Here is a 17,382-nt window from a genome sequence, read left to right on the forward strand (position 1 = left end):
AATATTAGTCAGGAGACACATGTCCCAGAAAGTGACGCTATATATCAGTCAACAAATTCAATTCAAATTTTAGCTGATCCAAATTTTAAATTACACTTAAAAATAGTATCGCTGTATATACTGAAGTTCATTAGGACTTATTAAAAGATGATAGAATATTTATAAAAAAGTAGGCTATTTTTTATATTCCTTATATAAAATACTTTCATAGACTAATAATAATAATTAATCATTGGTGATATTATACTTTAGTATAATAATAACAAGTCCACAAAACTGATGTGTAAAAACATATAGCAGCATGGTTATCAGTAATGTGAATAAGTATAGGCAAATTTGGCCTATTACTATATGAGGTTTGAGCCGTTTCTAGAGCAATATGAAAAGTAATATTCAACATACATTTAAAATACTCTAGTTCAGGTAAGGCTATTAATCACTTACTGCAATCTGTATAAACGAATTTATTAGTAATTGATGCAGATTTTCCAGAATTTAGGGGTCACCACTGTTTCATAGAGTCACAGAATAAAACAGTGGTCAACAGCTGCTTTACAGGAGGCTCTGCAGCATCCATGGGCTTTAGAACACTCAATTAAATTGTCAAGTGAATTGCCTCCAGTCCATACCCATGCATGTCATATCACTGATATAAAATACACTTTGACAGGAACCACAATTGTCTTGCCTCTAAATGAACGATCAGCCATGTATATTGTGTATTAGAGGTCTATAGTTTTTGACTTGGTTCTGAATTGGTTCTATTAGAAAAGCACATACAAAAATGTTCATCAGCTATAACTACTATTAAAACATAAGCCATGTAAATACTTATTTGGATGTGGTACCTTTCATGGATTGTTCCTTCAGGGAGCAGCCTAGGACTTGAAGGAAGGACAAGAGGCTCAGAAGATGTAGGCACCACATGCTTCTTGGTGAATGGACTCTCAGAATGAAGGACACTGCGTAGCTTCTGAGTGAAGCTGTATGAATCAGAGGCTGGAAACGTCGGACTTTTGATAACTGGAGGCAAAGGTGCCGAATCAGTGTCCGCAGAAACCAATGTGTCATGGTTGGGGCTTGAAGACCTATGCATTTTGTTTTGTGTCTGTTTGTTGGAGACAGGTTTTGATGGAGGAGGACTGAGTTCTACTGAAGCCCGAACCTTATCTTCAGTGGCAAGGTCTTCATCTTTCAAGGAGGGAACCGATTGCTCAAAGTTACAGCTTAGCTCATTGGCAATGCTCTTTATCTGTGAATTTTCTGTATCTACCAGGGAAGCAGCACGTTCTTCAATCAGCATTGTGGTGTTCTCTGGAGACAGAACTGTCTGTTCAACTGTAATGTTGGTTTGTTTCTCAGGTATAGGAGGAGAACTAAAGCCTTTAGAAGCATTTTCCAGAAAAGCACTAGAGCTTTTGGAAATGTCTTTCTCACTGGAAGAAATATTTAACTCATTAGATATATCTGACAGTATATCAGTCTCTTTATGTGTGGAAGATAAAACTTCAGATGATATTGTTGTCTCTTTAGCCATGGGATGAGTCCCATCAGACACTGTGCTCTTGTCACTGACAGCTATGTGAGATTCCTCCAATGTTATACCTACATCCTCCACTTTGATCTCTTGCTGAGAAATGGATTCTTTACTGGTAAGCTGTTGCTTTACGGATGTACTTTGGGTCTTTTCTTTTACTTTAGAAAGAAAATCACAATCATCAGAGGTGGTTTCCACTACAGTTGGACCAGCACTACTCATCATTGGTACAGCCACGTCCTCTGTACCAAACTCAGAATAAGAGACATCTGCTTCTTCAACAGAAGGTCCATTATCACTTGAAAAGTCTTTGCATTCTTCTGAATATGAGTTGACCTTGTCAATGGAAGCAAGTCCAAAAGAAGGTATATAAAGGTCTTGAACATTACTTATTATGTTTGAATCTCCTGGAATTGTTTGTGGGAAGGAAGGATTTTCATTAACAGATTTGTTCTCAGTGCATTTAGAAGGTTCTGCTAAAAATCCCTTGTCAATTGGTGCTCCATCCTTGTTATGTTCCAGACTAGTGGGCTTCTGAATGCTTTGGCTTGTGACCTCTTTCTGATCAGAAATTAAGTTAAATGTTCTTTCACAAGTTATCTCAGGATGTTTCTTTTGAGGGTGTATTTCCTGATGTGAAGTGTGATTGTGACAATCCAGTGCTTCCTCTAATTTCCCACCATTCCCACTGTGTGTGTGTGCAGATTCTGAGAAATCATATTTTTGATCAAGCTGTTCTGTTTGTACAGAATCCAACTCCTTAGCCCCACCTTGTGATTCCAAATTATTATTACCTAGAAGATGAATGTCTGTAGCATTGTCTGCAGCATCTCCTTCGTTGCTGCTTGAAAATGCTGTGCTTGCCAAAATCTCTGAAGAAGGAAGCTGGCTCGAGGTGTGGCACGTAATGTCACCTTCTTGAGCCGGATCCATGTAGTTTCCACTAAGCTGAAAAACATCTTTCTCCAATAAACTCTTCACTGGATGTTCAGCTATACTATTCTGCATGCCTGTGTTAGGTAGTCCTTTTGGAGTCTCGGAGTCTTTTCCAGGTTTAGTTCCAGATGCAGCATCAAACACTGAGATTTGATCACCTATGATCGCCTTATTAGTTTCAGATATATCCGGTCTGTCTATCTTCTTATTACAGAAATCATCTGTAATACTGCAGGGCTGATCTTCATAGGTTGCAGAAAGAGCCTGTACTGTATTTATATTATATGAGTTGCACATGAATTCCTCTACAGGTGCAACCAAGTTTGTAATGTCCAGCAAGCTGTTGTCAGAAGACAAGTACCTTTTATTCTCAGACTGAGCTGACAGTACTTCGACGTTTGGGTACATCTGTCCTTCTGTGGCATCCTCAACCCGTCCATTCAGATTATTATCATGAGATACATCAATGATTTTGTTGTCAGGTATAGTGCCCACAGAAGCCTGGGACTGCATGCCTGAGTCTGGTGATAAAGATGTGTGACATACCATGGGTTCAGATTGCATAATTAAATCACAAACTGATGGCTCCTCGGTGTTACTATATCCAGTGTTACTTGTGGGGCTTGCTGGTATTTTGCGGTCTTGTATACATGATTTGCTGGTTGGTATAGTTTTATTTTGTGATCCAGTGGCCTCTAGTATAGCTTCATTTCCTCCATCAACAGAAAACCCTGAAGCTCCATCTCCACTGCATGGTTTAGGATCATCTTTATCCATGATTTGGTCTGTTTGCAGAGAGTCTGGATAGGATGCAGCAGAATGGCCCTGCTGTTTGGAAGTCAGGTCTCTCTCCTCCCAAACTCCAACAGGACTGAGTAGTTTGCCAGGCATTAGATAGGGTGTGTTGTCAGAGGACGCTGTTTCTTGCTGACTCAATTTTGTCAGAGGCTCCTCCTTATCTTCAGTAGTGCTACTTGGTAAGTTTAGGCTGACTTTGTTTTCTTTAAAGACCTGTGTGCTTGAAGACCGAGTAGTATGGACGGATTGAAACTTGGAAGACTCTTCCTTTGTGCCATCTGGCTTGAGGATCACCCTCTCCACATCACACAGGAGGGATGATTGCAGCCTTGTGTCCATGTCACTGCCTTCGGTCTGGCCGGCTGTATTTAAATTTAAGTCAGCTCTACTTTGGGTTTGTATGGGCTCTTTCTGTGTTTTAGCAGGGTTTACCACAGGCATTTCTAGTGAAGCTTCTGAACTATGTTCCTTAGCACATGCTAAATATGTAGTTCCCACAAAAGAAGACGTTCCATGCTCAGCTGAAGGTAGACTGGACTCATGTTCTACTAGTGAGAGTTTTTCACACATGGTATTTAAAGGCTGGGCTGGCTCTTTCATAAAGTCGTTAACCTGGGTGGGTGGGGTGTATTCCAAATTACTGTGACTCTCAGAAACAGATAAATAATGTGTTTCTGTATCTGTCTCTGTATGCTTGTTCTGCTCCTGAGCTGATATCTTGTTCTTGGAACTAGCGTCTCCTTGACTAGCACTATACATATCACCTGCATGACACCCTTCAATGTAGTTAGTCTCCGGCGTAATTGCTCCCACATCACTAAGTTCATTCTCAGCAATGGATGGAAAGGTTTTGTGCTCAATTTGATGGTGTAGCTCTAGCGTGCCCATTGCTTTTATGTTTGGCAGTAAACCTGTTAAATCCGGTGATTCATTTGTTTCCATAATTTTATCTAGTTCTCCACTAGACTTGGATGTACATGGAACCTGCTCCGCCATAGTCTCTGAAGGCCTTTCTATTTCTTTGAACTCTTTCATTTTTCTCTGAACTGAGTTGCTTTCCGTGTACACATTAGATAGACTACTAATATCTGAAGCTTCATCTAGACTGCTGCGGCCCAGTTCATGACCACTGTCATTAACAAAATATAGTTTTTTCTCTCCGCTGAGGTTTCCTGAAGTCTGTCTACTTTGTAAGCCTGCACCACCCGAGCAAATTTCATTTTCTGCTCTGCTTTTTGTGGCTACATTAATTTCATTATCACATTCATCTTTTAAGAATAAACTATCACTGTCTGTTCTGGAACTTATCACTTCGGTGTGACTGCTGTCTTGGTTTTTGTTACCTGAATAAACATTGAAAACGAAAGACATCTCATCTTGACGATCAACTTTAATATTCGTATCACCAGAGTATTTTTCCAAGTCTTTATCTCTTCCAGTATCTACCACCGGTACTTCATCAGCACCATGCATTGCACTACATTTGTCCATTTGCTCAGCCAAGAGATTTTCTGTGCTTTCAACCTTCTGCATAGTCTGCTGATTAGTTAGCGGTGTAATAGGCTTATCCTTTAATCTGCCAGGACCACTGTGCTCTGACACCACGACACTGGGCTCAAGACCCAAAACTGTAGGGTGTTCTACAGTGTACACAGAGGCCTCCGGTACTGGACTATCTGGCAGTGACATGTTCTCTATGTTCTTGTCCGAGCCCCCATCTGTTGAGACAGTCAGGATTAAGCTGTCCTGACACGCTGTCTGGCTAGTTGCACCATATGCAGTGAAAATCTCACTGTCATAAAATCCTTCTAGGCCTTGTTCTGATTTCTCAGCAGTAGGGCTATCCCTGGAATCTCCTTTTGCTGCGATGCAGGTGCTGTCTGGAACTCCAATCATCTGTGAGGTTATTGCATTCTTTAAGAATATTTGTGCGGGTTCCAGTGTCAGCTGGCATGGTTCAGCAGGAGACTGAAAACTCAGCTCTTCTTTTTCATATTTGTCAGGGACTAAATCATTTTTGCTGTTAACAGGGTTCTGGTGAACACTGTTGTCTACTTTCATCTGGTTGTTATCCAGTGGATTTAGTGTTGTTGCCAAGGCCCCTGGTGTTTGCAGATTCAAAGGATTGTTAAACTCTGATGCAGATTGTTGAGGAACTGATTCAAGAGAGGGACATAATCCAGGGTCTTCTTTTCCTTCTACAGACTTCATAGGGATTTTTTCAGGAACCACATCCTTCCCCCATTCTCTCAAGATCCCAATCAATCCTATGTCATCTGAAACAGCTGTATCTTCTAGGTAGTCTTCATTTAAGGTACTGCCACTGTTGACAAGTAAACAGTTGACATTTTCAAAGATTTCAGTTTGGTCTTGAGATCCACAGAGCATGATATTAAACCAAATCGCTGAAACTCACCACATCCAGTTGCAACCATAGCGTGTGCAGTTCAAAGCATTAAACACCAAGGTCATGCATGACATGCTGAAGAAACTTAAAGGAATAGCAAGCTCAACCAATAGCAAGGTGGGGGAAAGAAATATGTTTATATCTCAAAATACTAACAAAATAAATAAAACTTAACCAAGACGTCCAATAATTCCTACATTTTTATAATTTCCTACATTATTATCATGTAGAATGTAGAATTTTCTTTTTTTGTTTACTTTCCACAAGTTATCCACATATGAAGTCTGTATGCCCAGATAACAGAACATGCAAGCAAGCAAGCAAACCTGAATGACACTATTGGATAAACGCCAAACAGATGAAATAAAGCATATAAGAAAAGAAGACTGCACAGAGAGCAGAAAGATAAAGTATTTTGCTTTATGCAACAATAAGATAACTTACAAACATTAAAAAAGCAAAATCCACAGAAAATCCAAAGAAACAAACAAAGGGCACACATTTGTAAATAATCAGTAGTAACTGTGGTATTAAGCCAATGAAATGATTAGTGACTACATCTGGGGTTTACAAGTGTGTTAAAATAAAATTCTAGGTTTAGTAAATCCAGCTTTTTGTTGCAATAAATATTCTCCCAATATTTAAAGAAAAAAAAGTGCAGATTGCCAATTTTCATTGAAACTTTTAGTTTAATAGCCTTTGCCAACAGTTACATTGACCTCTGCAATTCTACCAACCAATTCAGATTACACGGTGCTTCTCTCTAGGATTGTTCACAAATGTAGAATGTATGTTTTACCAAATCACTACTTTTTATGTTAAACCAGGGCAAATGACAAATCCCTTGAGCCAGGTGGCCATGGTTTCCAGAGTTTTCGATCTGACTCTTAATATATTTTATATTGATTTATATGGGTGTAGCTCTTTCTTAAAAAAAGACCCTTGTTTGGCTGTTAACTTTTACACACATTTGTCCAAAACTGTGTTTAACTGTCTTTATGACTTTTCTTTGTCAATGTGAAATGTGATTTCATTTTACAAATGTGTGTCCTTGTGCATGTGCGCTAATCCCATACAAAGACAGCTGGTGAGCAAACAATCCAACAGGTTTAAGCTTGAAGCTTCCGACAATTTGCCTTCGGAAACACACTTAACTCCAGCCATACCAGCACAGGCAATGCAACAGGACCAGCATAGACTGTAACCGTAGTCTGCATGGAACGATTAATATTAAAGAGCTTTGTAACTCTAAATAGTTCATTCCAATGCCAACTGTTAAACAAGACACACATAAGCTTTCCCAGAGCAGCGTTATAACGGCATGCACATAACAATGATACCTGATGGTGCTAGGCTGTGGGCTGCTCCCAAATTCCTTATATTCCTGACCCTCTATATAAAGATCAGCGGCAGGAAGCGGAGGAAGCAGCTGTCCTTCCTTCCAAATATGCTGCAAAGATTCGTCTCCGCTGCGGGGGAGAAAAAAGAGATCACCGAACACGGAAATAACGTTTGATCCCGAAAATACATCAGTAACATGAAATGATCTCACATTTCCATAAAGGAACATATTGTCAATTCGGCTTCCATTGCACGACTGGTCTATTAGTATGTTCAAATACTATATATTGTGGAACCCAGACATTCAGTAAGAGCATAATAATAATAATAATAATAATAATAATAATAATAAAGGTTGATCTTTTCCTCTTTGCTTAATGAATAATATCATATACATATTATATACATTTTAAAAGTAACCCAGCAGAGAAATATTGCATAGGGCTCCCCTATTCCAAGCCTATTACAATCAAAGTAATACTCTATACTTGCTGTCTCTGCAAGTGTTAAGCATCCCGAGGAAATGCAATGTACACCACTCCATAAAAAGATTAACCCATTAATTCTCAGCCTCTCTCTGTGAAAGGGTTAATCATCATATATATAATAGAAATGGTTAATTATGAACTCAAACACATACTGGAATACCCTCTGGTTCAGATGTACCCTTTGGGGTACACCTCACACAGATTGAGCAACTGTGCTGTAAGCAATGCCACATACGAACTACAAAAAAAAGTTTGCAACGTCAGCAGCGTGAGCCATTGGTATATTGTATAACTATCAAAGAAAGGGAAACAAAGCCCTGGTTTCAAGATCCAGATAATCTTTCTGGCAGTGTACGCAGGTAGTAAAACAACCTACATTTTATCTTCAGAATGACCTAATAATTACAACTTATGCTGCATCATTAAAAAGGGTGGATGCGCTTTGCAGTATTTTATTACCCCCTCAAATAAAATGCGACAACAATGCGTCTGCAGTTTTTTAATCACTTGCTCCCAATGCATTCTCTTTAGAAGTGGGTTTAGGATTGAACCCTAATGCTATCTGTCTATACCTTTGATATTCTATCTTAGTAGCCAGGTTAGTGTGTGATCGTACTAAGAGGGGGCAGATATACTACTGAATAGGAAAGTCTTTTTTACATAGCTGGTCCTTAAGCTACCTAAATATCACAAGAGCCCCTTAACGTGCTAGGTGAATCCGGCTGTGTGTCATTTTTTTGATAACAGATAAATACATCAATTAAACGTCAGCAGCAAAGGAATAAAAATATTGCTTTTAATGTTCTGGTATTTAAATGGCTAATTTAGCACCAATTCTGTTATCTGGATAACCCTGTAAATACATGGCAGATAATTTAATAAAGTTAGACACAACTCTGCAGAGGCAAGTTTCTAAAACAAATTTGGGTCAGGTCAGGTGAGTCCTGACTGTATGTTCCTCACTTGTTGTGTCATCAACAGGATTTCTGTGACAGCCCTGGTGTCCACAGATGATTAAAGTTTGGCACTACTCTATTCTTATTCATATAAAACTGCCCAGAAAGAGAAACTTGGTAATTAACCTGTTATGTTCTGTCAATCGGCACTGTATCTACATAGTCTATACAAGTAGTACCGCGTAGGTTTAAATTCAAGCCCAAATTCACTTCACTACTGCGCTGCAACTCTCCAAGGTCTAGAGAATAACCTTTGGAGAATTAATAGGCTGCAACTTGGTATGAATTCAGAGCAAATCCCTGCCCTGTTTATTTGAAAACTGAAGATTCAAACAGAAACACAGAACTTGATGGCAGATAAAAACCATTGGATGCTCATAGTCTGACCTTCTTTCCTCTTTAAAAACATTGAGCCTTACTTGTTCTTAGGGCTTGCCTTATATTCACGATAACCTTATGCCTATTCCATGCATGTTTCCCATTGCATCATTATAATAACATCTACCACCTCTGCTGGGAGTTTATCTCAATCTACTACCCTCTCTGCGAAGACTTCTTGGCCAAACATTTCTCCTCCTGAGATTTGTTTCCCTCTTGAATCCCTTTTATGTATTTAAATGTTTTATCACAACCACTTTCTTCTCTCCTCCAAGCTGTTCATCCTGCGAAGCATCATAGTTTGAATACAGTTTGGGACTCTACAACTGACAAATACCCAGCACCACAAATAGCAAATTCACAATAATGAGGCAGCCTACTTCATCCCACTTGCTTTTAGGTACCAAAATCCATAAAATTATCAAAATTATGGCTAAATACACATTTTTGACCATGTATATAGTTATTCATTAGAGAAAGGTAAAACAGTCAGTAATACCATTAATATTAGTGTTAGTTTTACCTATATAAAAATATCCATGATACTTTCTGCCCTACCTGGGATTTGTTTTAAAAGCCCCGGGGTAAGGATGCAAGGATGAATGAGGTTCCTCTTTATCCTCAAGTTCCTTGGGCAGTTTTATTCCCTGGGAATGGAGGTCGGGTGCAGCCACCGGAGGATGCAAAAGCTCCTATAAAGACAAAAGTTATAAATGCCATGTTTTAACAACAGATTTTGCTTAATATTTTTAACATTTAAACTGTGCAATGGGCAAGTCTAATTTTGTACAACATCAATTAGCACATAAATCTATTACCAATGATTTTTAAAGAGGCAAAGATGTTTTAATATATAAAAATATGCAAAAGAGAAACACCATCAAATATGACCAAAACTGCTTTATTTTGTTTTTGCAGGTATAACAAAAATATAAACTGTTAACAGGAATGCCACTAAAGAAAGCCAAGTCAGATTTAGCCTATTAAGTCCTAGATAGATAAGTCATGAATCATCCTACTGGCGCCTGAAGGGTTAAGCCCAAAATGGAAATCATTTCCACTTGAGTATAACCAACTTTGTAAATTCTGGGGTTGCAGAGAACAAACTTGAAGAGTAGTCTCAGCCATTATTCCTCAATAGCAGTCACATCTTGAAGCTTCTTATGCGTAGAATGTCTCGTGGTTAACAGAGACCGCATTATGAGACTGTTTAAAGTTCTCACGCTCTTCTGTCCTTGAAGAATACTTTGTGTGTTACTGTGACCAGATGTGGACACTTCAGAATCTCTCCATATGTCTCTCTGGCTGGTATTTTTAGAGAATGTCAGAACAAAATGCATTTTGAGGAATTTAAGGAAAAAATATGCTCTCTACCTTTAAGTCTCTGTGATACGGAGACCAGACCTGTTAGGGTGGGACCCTTTAAAGTTATTTTATTTGAACCTTTCTGAACCTGCAAGCACATGTTCATAGGATGACCTCGTCACCTTACTCAATGTCTCTATAGAAGAAGGCTTTAAGGTCCCAGAAGGTTATGCAATTCCATGTCTTCTTTTATGCTTCGACTCCATTCACCTCCCATTTACTAATTATTAAATGGAAGGGAAACTTTTGGAGCAGATTTGGAGTCTGGAGCTGATTTCTGGTCTGGAGCTAACTCATTCATACTCTGCCTAGATCTGATGATATCTATGGCTCCTATTTAGTGTTTTCATTAACAGTATGTCATGGTTGAACAATCAACAGCTTCAACACATCATTGGAACCAGATCAACTCATCCCCATCCAAGCCGTCCTCTCCTATTGTCTCACTTCCCCCTCAACCACCGACTAGATTGTAAGCTCACAAGAACAGAGCCCTCCTCTCCTTTGCACCAGTTTGTTATTTTATGTGTTATTGTATGTGAAATTGTTCTACTGACTGTAACAGCGCTGGGGTAACTGCCGGCGCTTTATAAATAAATGTAATGGTTGATATACCTGTCTTGATGTCTGTTACTCAATTAGGTGTAATCTTTAAATAATGACACGTAAAGGCTTCCATGAGGACCTGTACTAATGCCATTTGTTTAACAACTTTAATTGATGAGTTAAAGGGTTAATATGTAAGAAATCTTAGCTCATTTAGGATGTCCCCATGTATGCAGATGAGACACTACATTTTGAGACACTGCATCTTAAAACCAGAAAATTAGGAGCTAAATGGGAATAACTCATTGGAACCATGAAATGGTTTGTTATCAGAGAGCTTTGCAAAAACCTGCTATTGAAAAGTAAACTTTATACCACAGTCTTAGAAACAGTAGGAAACCGTGTCTCCTAAACCTTTTACTCTTGGCACCTAATGTTTTCTTCTTCTCTAGTTCCTGGAAACCTCAGGCTGGCTCCTAAATACGTCTGTCTAGATAAAGGCTGTAAACACTTGCCAGTCCCTGGTTTGGACATGGACACAGTAGGATATGATGAAGTTACTTTAGATACTTCCACGAATTGAACATTGTAAACACATGACCTCATTACTTTTATTTAGACAGGCAAGTTAAAGTACCAGTACGGCAAATTAAAGTTACAAATACAGCGAGCTTCCCAGATGACTATGCTTGGGACCGCAGGCTCCTGTTATTACTAACCTAGCCTAGATCACTAAAACGGACAACGCATGGAACACATGGCTCTCAGCTGTCAAATAACCCGGAGTGGAGCAGCTGTGAGCCCAGAGGAGCCAGAGCTGGGGGTCTTTAGAACATCGAGCTAATCCTTTCCTCCACTACATTAAAATGTAGTGATGCTGATCCTTGAGGGATCCTCGATCTGATATTATTATTATTTTTATTATTTGTTTTATATAGCGCCATCAAATTCCGTAGCGCTGTACAATGGGTAGACAGGACATAACAAGTAGTATATAACATAACAATTGACTAACAGAGACAACAGGTGAGGAGGGCCCTGCTCAAACGAGCTTACAGTCTAGAGGATCTGATCCTTAAAGGTCTCTCTTTATAACAGATATCCACTTTCATGTTCGCTCTATTCCACTATAACAAAAACCAATCCCAGTTCAAATATGGTAAAAGATCAAACCATATAAATTTATTTCGCTCTCCTCTGCCATCAAAAAACACTTTACACTGCAAAAACAACAAATACTTGTTTTATAAAAGTATCGATGAAACAGATATGTCCAAAATAACTACCCAGTAACTACCCAAAACACAAAACAAAAAATAATTATATTTTTTATATCTGCAGTTACTGTGGTTAAGTGGCTTTTATTTAAAGTAGTGCACATCGTGTCTCTTGAAACCATATAAATTTAATATTTTAAACAAAAATAAGCTTTTGAAGGTAAGATGAAAAAATATTATAGCGTATGTAAACATGTATTTAAGTATGAATATTTTTATCTTTGAAATGGTGCATCACATGGTGGCTCGTGATATCATAGCTGTGTGATGTCATAGCTGTACATTCTGCTACCATGGCCAGAGACTATATGAAGCATCACATCTAACAAAATAGATTCTTTCCATGTACATGTACATTCTGTTCAGATGATGAGCAGGAGCCCCTGCCACGCTATCTCACATCATCCAGAATGACTGCTTTGTAATTTGTCACTTGTTGAAATCTGGCTATGTTCCGCATTTGTTTACATTTTCAAATAAACAACACATACAAGCTTGCAACAATATAACAATTTAGAAATTGAATGAAAGTACCATGATTGTACAAATGCATTCAGAATATCGCTCAGTCGGTAGAGCAGGCTTACAGAGAAGCTCTAACTCTTAGGACCCGGTAAGCTCATCCAGAAGCAGTGTAATAGTTTCCAGTAGCTCTGCCAATATCATCCATTCCAGACAGCTTTCTATGTGCAAACAGAAAAGTCTCCAGTCCACACCCTGGCATGTCCCATCATAGAACACCTTCCTCTCGACAACCTGTGCTTTAAATTCCTTGAAAAACTTGACTAATCTCCGTCATGCTGAAGACTATCGCAACGCACCTCCAGCCTCCCAATGTTCCTCTTAATTGGCTCCTGTGGTTTTCTTTTTGTAGTTGCGCAGGTCGTAACAGGTAATACGATATAATTTACCCTTTAAGTTCTGAGTATACTCAATACTTTCCAATTTGTTTTTTTTTTTTTTTGGAGTGGGGGGGGTGGATTTAGTAGTAAGTCTTTTACGACCAGCATTGTAAAGATTTGTCTACATGAAACTGATGGAAGATAGCACTATTATACACGCCAAAGAGGAGTCAAGCAAGTACAGTCTGCAAGAGTCAGCATGAAGTGTGTTAACCAACATAGGCCTCCTTCCAGCTCAGCCGCAGTTTTGGCCAAAGTCCCATGGCTTCTCCCTCCCCTTTCAGCCAGTGCTTCTAATCCCAATTTTATAACAAGTGCACACGTACTGAGCCGGGATTAATCAGACGGAAAGTCTTAAGCATGTTTCCTTGGGAACTACAGACCTCCTCCCTTAAAGATAACCTCCATACTACTTTATTAAAAAGAAAATACATTACAGAGAATTAAAGATATTCTGTTTGGAGCTGGAATGCCAGCAATGTCATATTTAACATTGCCTTTTCTTGCCTGTTTAGCTACGTTCTGCCCATATATGGTAAGGTGTTAAAAAGTAGTAAGGTGTTAAAAAGAAGTACCTTGAGGATCTTGAAAGCAATAAACCCCTCAAAATGACACGAATGAAATAGGTAGAGTGAAGATGAGATCTCTCTGCTTCGTGACAAAGTCCAAGACAAGTGGGAGTGAATGCTGGGTAACGGGGCAAGGCCACGCGCATGGAGTCAGATTGCAGTGACAACTGTAGCCTGTCCAAAAACGCAGGTCAGACACGGGACACATGGGACAGGGACACAAACTCCGATCAATAGGTCTGGGGATTCCAGAACTTTAATACAAACAGAACACCTCCCAGAATACAAAACAACTGCTGGGTCATGTGTCACACAGAACTGCCACTAGACAGCTGCTGTCAACAACTCTCACCACTCTCAAGCACACTGGAAATTGTTGTCCACCTTTGCAAATCTAACCTCAACACAGTCCGCACACTACCAATGAACAACTGTACAAGACACAACTGTGCAAACTATAACACGCTGCTACAATATGGGTTACAATATGCTGCCAATATATGAGAAAACATAGTAATCTATTATTATTATTATTTATTGTTTTTTTTATAGCACCATCAAAACATAAGCATATTAATAAATATTTTGAACATTTCAAACTTAATGTGCTTTAGTAACTAGCATTCAAATTGTTAGGGATTTAAGGGAAAAACAGGTTTTCCCCAACAATCAGCCTTGACAACAAAATTATATATATATATATATATATATATATATATATATATATAATTAAAACCTCAGCTGGCTAAAATAAACTGGAGCTGTGTAACCTCTATTAAAAGTTTGATGGGAGTTGTAGTGCTCAAAGGCTTGCATGCCACTGTTTCGTAACATGCAAATAACTACTTACCCCTTGACAGAAGCATTCTTAATGCCAACATATTTGGCAATTGCATCAATAATTCAAATACCTTATGATAGGGTCCATATTTATCAAAGTAAATCTGGAGCTATTCTGGAGAAAAATGCAAGATTTGGGGCAGTCACCATACCCACCAAAAGAATGTTCACGCTAAAATTAATCTTGGTTTGACAAATATGTGACATTGCGTGTGAAATGCAGTGGTATGTAAAACTACGTACGTAGGTCATACGTTATTAATTGAAAAGCCAACTATACACATGTCTAGCTATAAACATACTTGTTTTCTTAAACTAACCCTTATTTGCATTTATAGCATTTATAACATTTATAGCAACATCTACATAGTTGTGATAATAGAACAAATGCTTCTAATTTGTGTGGCATGTAAACCCTAAATGATCTACACCCAAACTATGATATTAGAGAGGGGTATTCATTCTTAAATGTGTTATAAAATCAATGTACAATGTTGGCAATTGATACCCCCTTCACTAAACCTGGCACATTAACTTGAGATTAACCTGTAAATGTCTGGTTGAGAATGGAAGCAAAATAAAATGTAATAGATTAGTGGAACCAACTGTTGTGTCTGAATGGTGCCATGAAACTCCTTACCTGCTGGGTGACCTCATTGGGAATCTGCACTGGGACTTGTCTGGATCCAGCTGGAGTTTGTGGCTATAAACAGAGAACATTGAGGTGATTGGAGAAAGAATTATAAATATTCCTTTGAACTGCTCTTTCCATGCGTCAATCTAAAGACCATGTGCTTGTGTGTTCTGTAATACCCACCATGCCCCTTTCATCTTATTAACAACTTATTCTCCATCTGCAGGTTTCTCTGTAGTTCATCAACTAAACAGTAGAGGGAGCTCCAATGGTTAAATACTATCCATTATTCAATAGCGCCACCTAGTGCTAATAGCAGCAAAGGGCAGGACAATTGGATTTTTCTGCACAAAATTGTGATTCTAAGTTTGTTGAAAAAATCCACTTTTAATTCAGATGCGTTTCATTACTGTCCAAGAGGGATAAAAGCGGGCCAACCATGTGTGGTGCAAAAAAAGAAAGAAAGAAAGAAAGAAAGAAAGAAAGAAAGAAAGAAAGAAAGAAAGAGGGGACCTTAAGTGAAAAGATGGAGCCCAATCTTTAATGCAATTAATACTGCACAAATTATTGCTATGCATAAACTAAAGTGCACAACATTTCTGATCGCTAATGTTTTTCAAAGAAGATAACATTACGTTGATAAAATGTAATGTTCAGTTTTTGTGTCAACATTGCCTTAAAGAGCGATCTCTCTTACCTGAGCCTCTGCTTGGTGGCTATTGTCATTTCCCATCCTGCTCTCAGAGATCAGATGTCATGTAATGGATATCATGCAGCCAACTGAGTTCCTACTGAGAGATATAACAGCGATTATCATGGGGAACTAACTACAATGACGATGTTTATAATACATACACAGAAAATCAAGATTTATGGTTAAGTACAGCTCTATCAACTCCCTATATATATACAGATACTGTTGGTACCATTTCTTTTGTAACCATTATTTTAGCCATTTTAGTGGAAGAGCTTTGCGGTAAGTTTACAAAATTTTCTGCAAAAGGCTAAAATCAACCATGTAATTGATTATATAAGGTTCTTATTAACCTTAAGCTAAAGAGTCAAAATTACTAGTGAAAATGTACACACTTTAGGAAGGTAACCACAATCTTCTTACAGACCTGCTGTGCATTCTGCAAAGGAATATACATTAGGAAAATCCCTCCACCGCCAATGGCTTGCAAGGTGTTCCTTGTGCTTTGTAAGGAGAGCTCTTCAGCACACTTACAGAAAAAAGTATACAGGTAGTTTCCAGCTTCCAGGGCTTCCGTATATCAGTGCAATAAACCCACGGGCTTGTCATGGAGAATGATTCTGTTTTCACTTCCTCCCACGCAGGCAGGTAAAATATATCTTTTATTTCAGACCCACCCATCATAACACCAAACCTGCTAAACACACTTTATAGCCAGCCTCGCCCTACACCGGTCCAGCTGTGATGCAAGGGGTTGTCCCTGTGGCAGCTGCAATGCCCCTAGGCCGACACGATACACAGAAGGCTAAACAACATCGAGAGAAGAACAACAAGCAGCTTGTGGAAGCAGACCTTACATCAACAAAACTCTTAACATTTTCTAGTGTTTAATCATAGGTAGAGCTGGTAGAAAATAATTGTCGATCTCTGAAAATGGAAAAAAACACTTTCCACCCCAGGAAAAACCTTGTTCCTATATCTCCTTTTTTGCCAAAGCCTATTTCAAGTGCAGCGTATGCATATCCCTGGCACTTTAAGGCCAACGGCAGATAAATTATGTACGTGCTGCCTGCCGCCAGCTACACAAAGCTGCAGGTTACTCAAGTGCAGTAGAGGGTATGTAGCAGGCACCATCGAGCACTGGCCCACTGGCCCTTTGCTCGGTCTAGGCGTGTGTAGCACAACTATGTGGGACATCACAAGTTAGGAGAGCAGCAGAACAATAATATGTCTGTGGTCTGAAACCCTCGTAGTGACTGTGAGGTCACCAGGTCACCAGGGGTTATAATCTCTACACTATACACTTCCAGAACACAAAACATACAATCCGCAGATGGCAATGAAAAGGTAGCAGGACCTCCCTCAGCAAATAACCCATATAGCATGGAGGAAAAACTGGAGAGACAGGATACAAATATATATGTCATTTTAGGATTTAGTGGGAAGGACCTTGTCGTGAAAATTGCTGTTTTTATAGGTTACTCTGCACTTTAATAAAACAAAATAATACATTCCCATCCAGACAACGGCACACCCTTTTCAAGTTATATTTTATCTGAAACTTGCTAGTCTTGTTTGTGATTGCTTCATCAGCAAACCTTTCTTTTGCCAATGAGTTCCTAATGGGCACTCGAGCAGCGGTATATCACTGTAAGCCATTGCCAGGAAGATACCATTAACTGATCCAAGCGATGATCAGGGAAAGGCTAGATAA

General features: G+C 38.9%; 1 protein-coding gene and 1 long non-coding RNA gene across 2 annotated transcripts in view; one reads left to right on the forward strand and one right to left on the reverse strand.

The window, feature by feature from the left end:
• Positions 1–17,382, reverse strand: part of TACC2 (transforming acidic coiled-coil containing protein 2) — a 52,527-nt gene that overhangs the window by 31,602 nt on the left and 3,543 nt on the right. The window contains exons 2-5 of the mRNA XM_053450031.1: positions 15,672–15,762; positions 14,981–15,043; positions 9,400–9,533; positions 7,019–7,147 (exon numbers count right to left, since the gene is read on the reverse strand). Of these exons, the coding sequence (XP_053306006.1) occupies positions 7,019–7,147; positions 9,400–9,533; positions 14,981–15,043; positions 15,672–15,707 (362 nt within the window). The 5' untranslated portion in view covers positions 15,708–15,762. The remainder of the gene's footprint in view (positions 1–7,018; positions 7,148–9,399; positions 9,534–14,980; positions 15,044–15,671; positions 15,763–17,382) is intronic.
• Positions 3,560–6,152, forward strand: LOC128468345 (uncharacterized). Its single transcript, XR_008345822.1, has 3 exons — positions 3,560–3,665; positions 5,476–5,795; positions 5,946–6,152. It is a non-coding gene; the product is annotated as an uncharacterized LOC128468345 (long non-coding RNA).

This window comes from Spea bombifrons, chromosome 11 (genome assembly GCF_027358695.1).
Source record: "Spea bombifrons isolate aSpeBom1 chromosome 11, aSpeBom1.2.pri, whole genome shotgun sequence".
In the NCBI taxonomy this organism is placed as follows: domain Eukaryota; kingdom Metazoa; phylum Chordata; class Amphibia; order Anura; family Pelobatidae; genus Spea; species Spea bombifrons.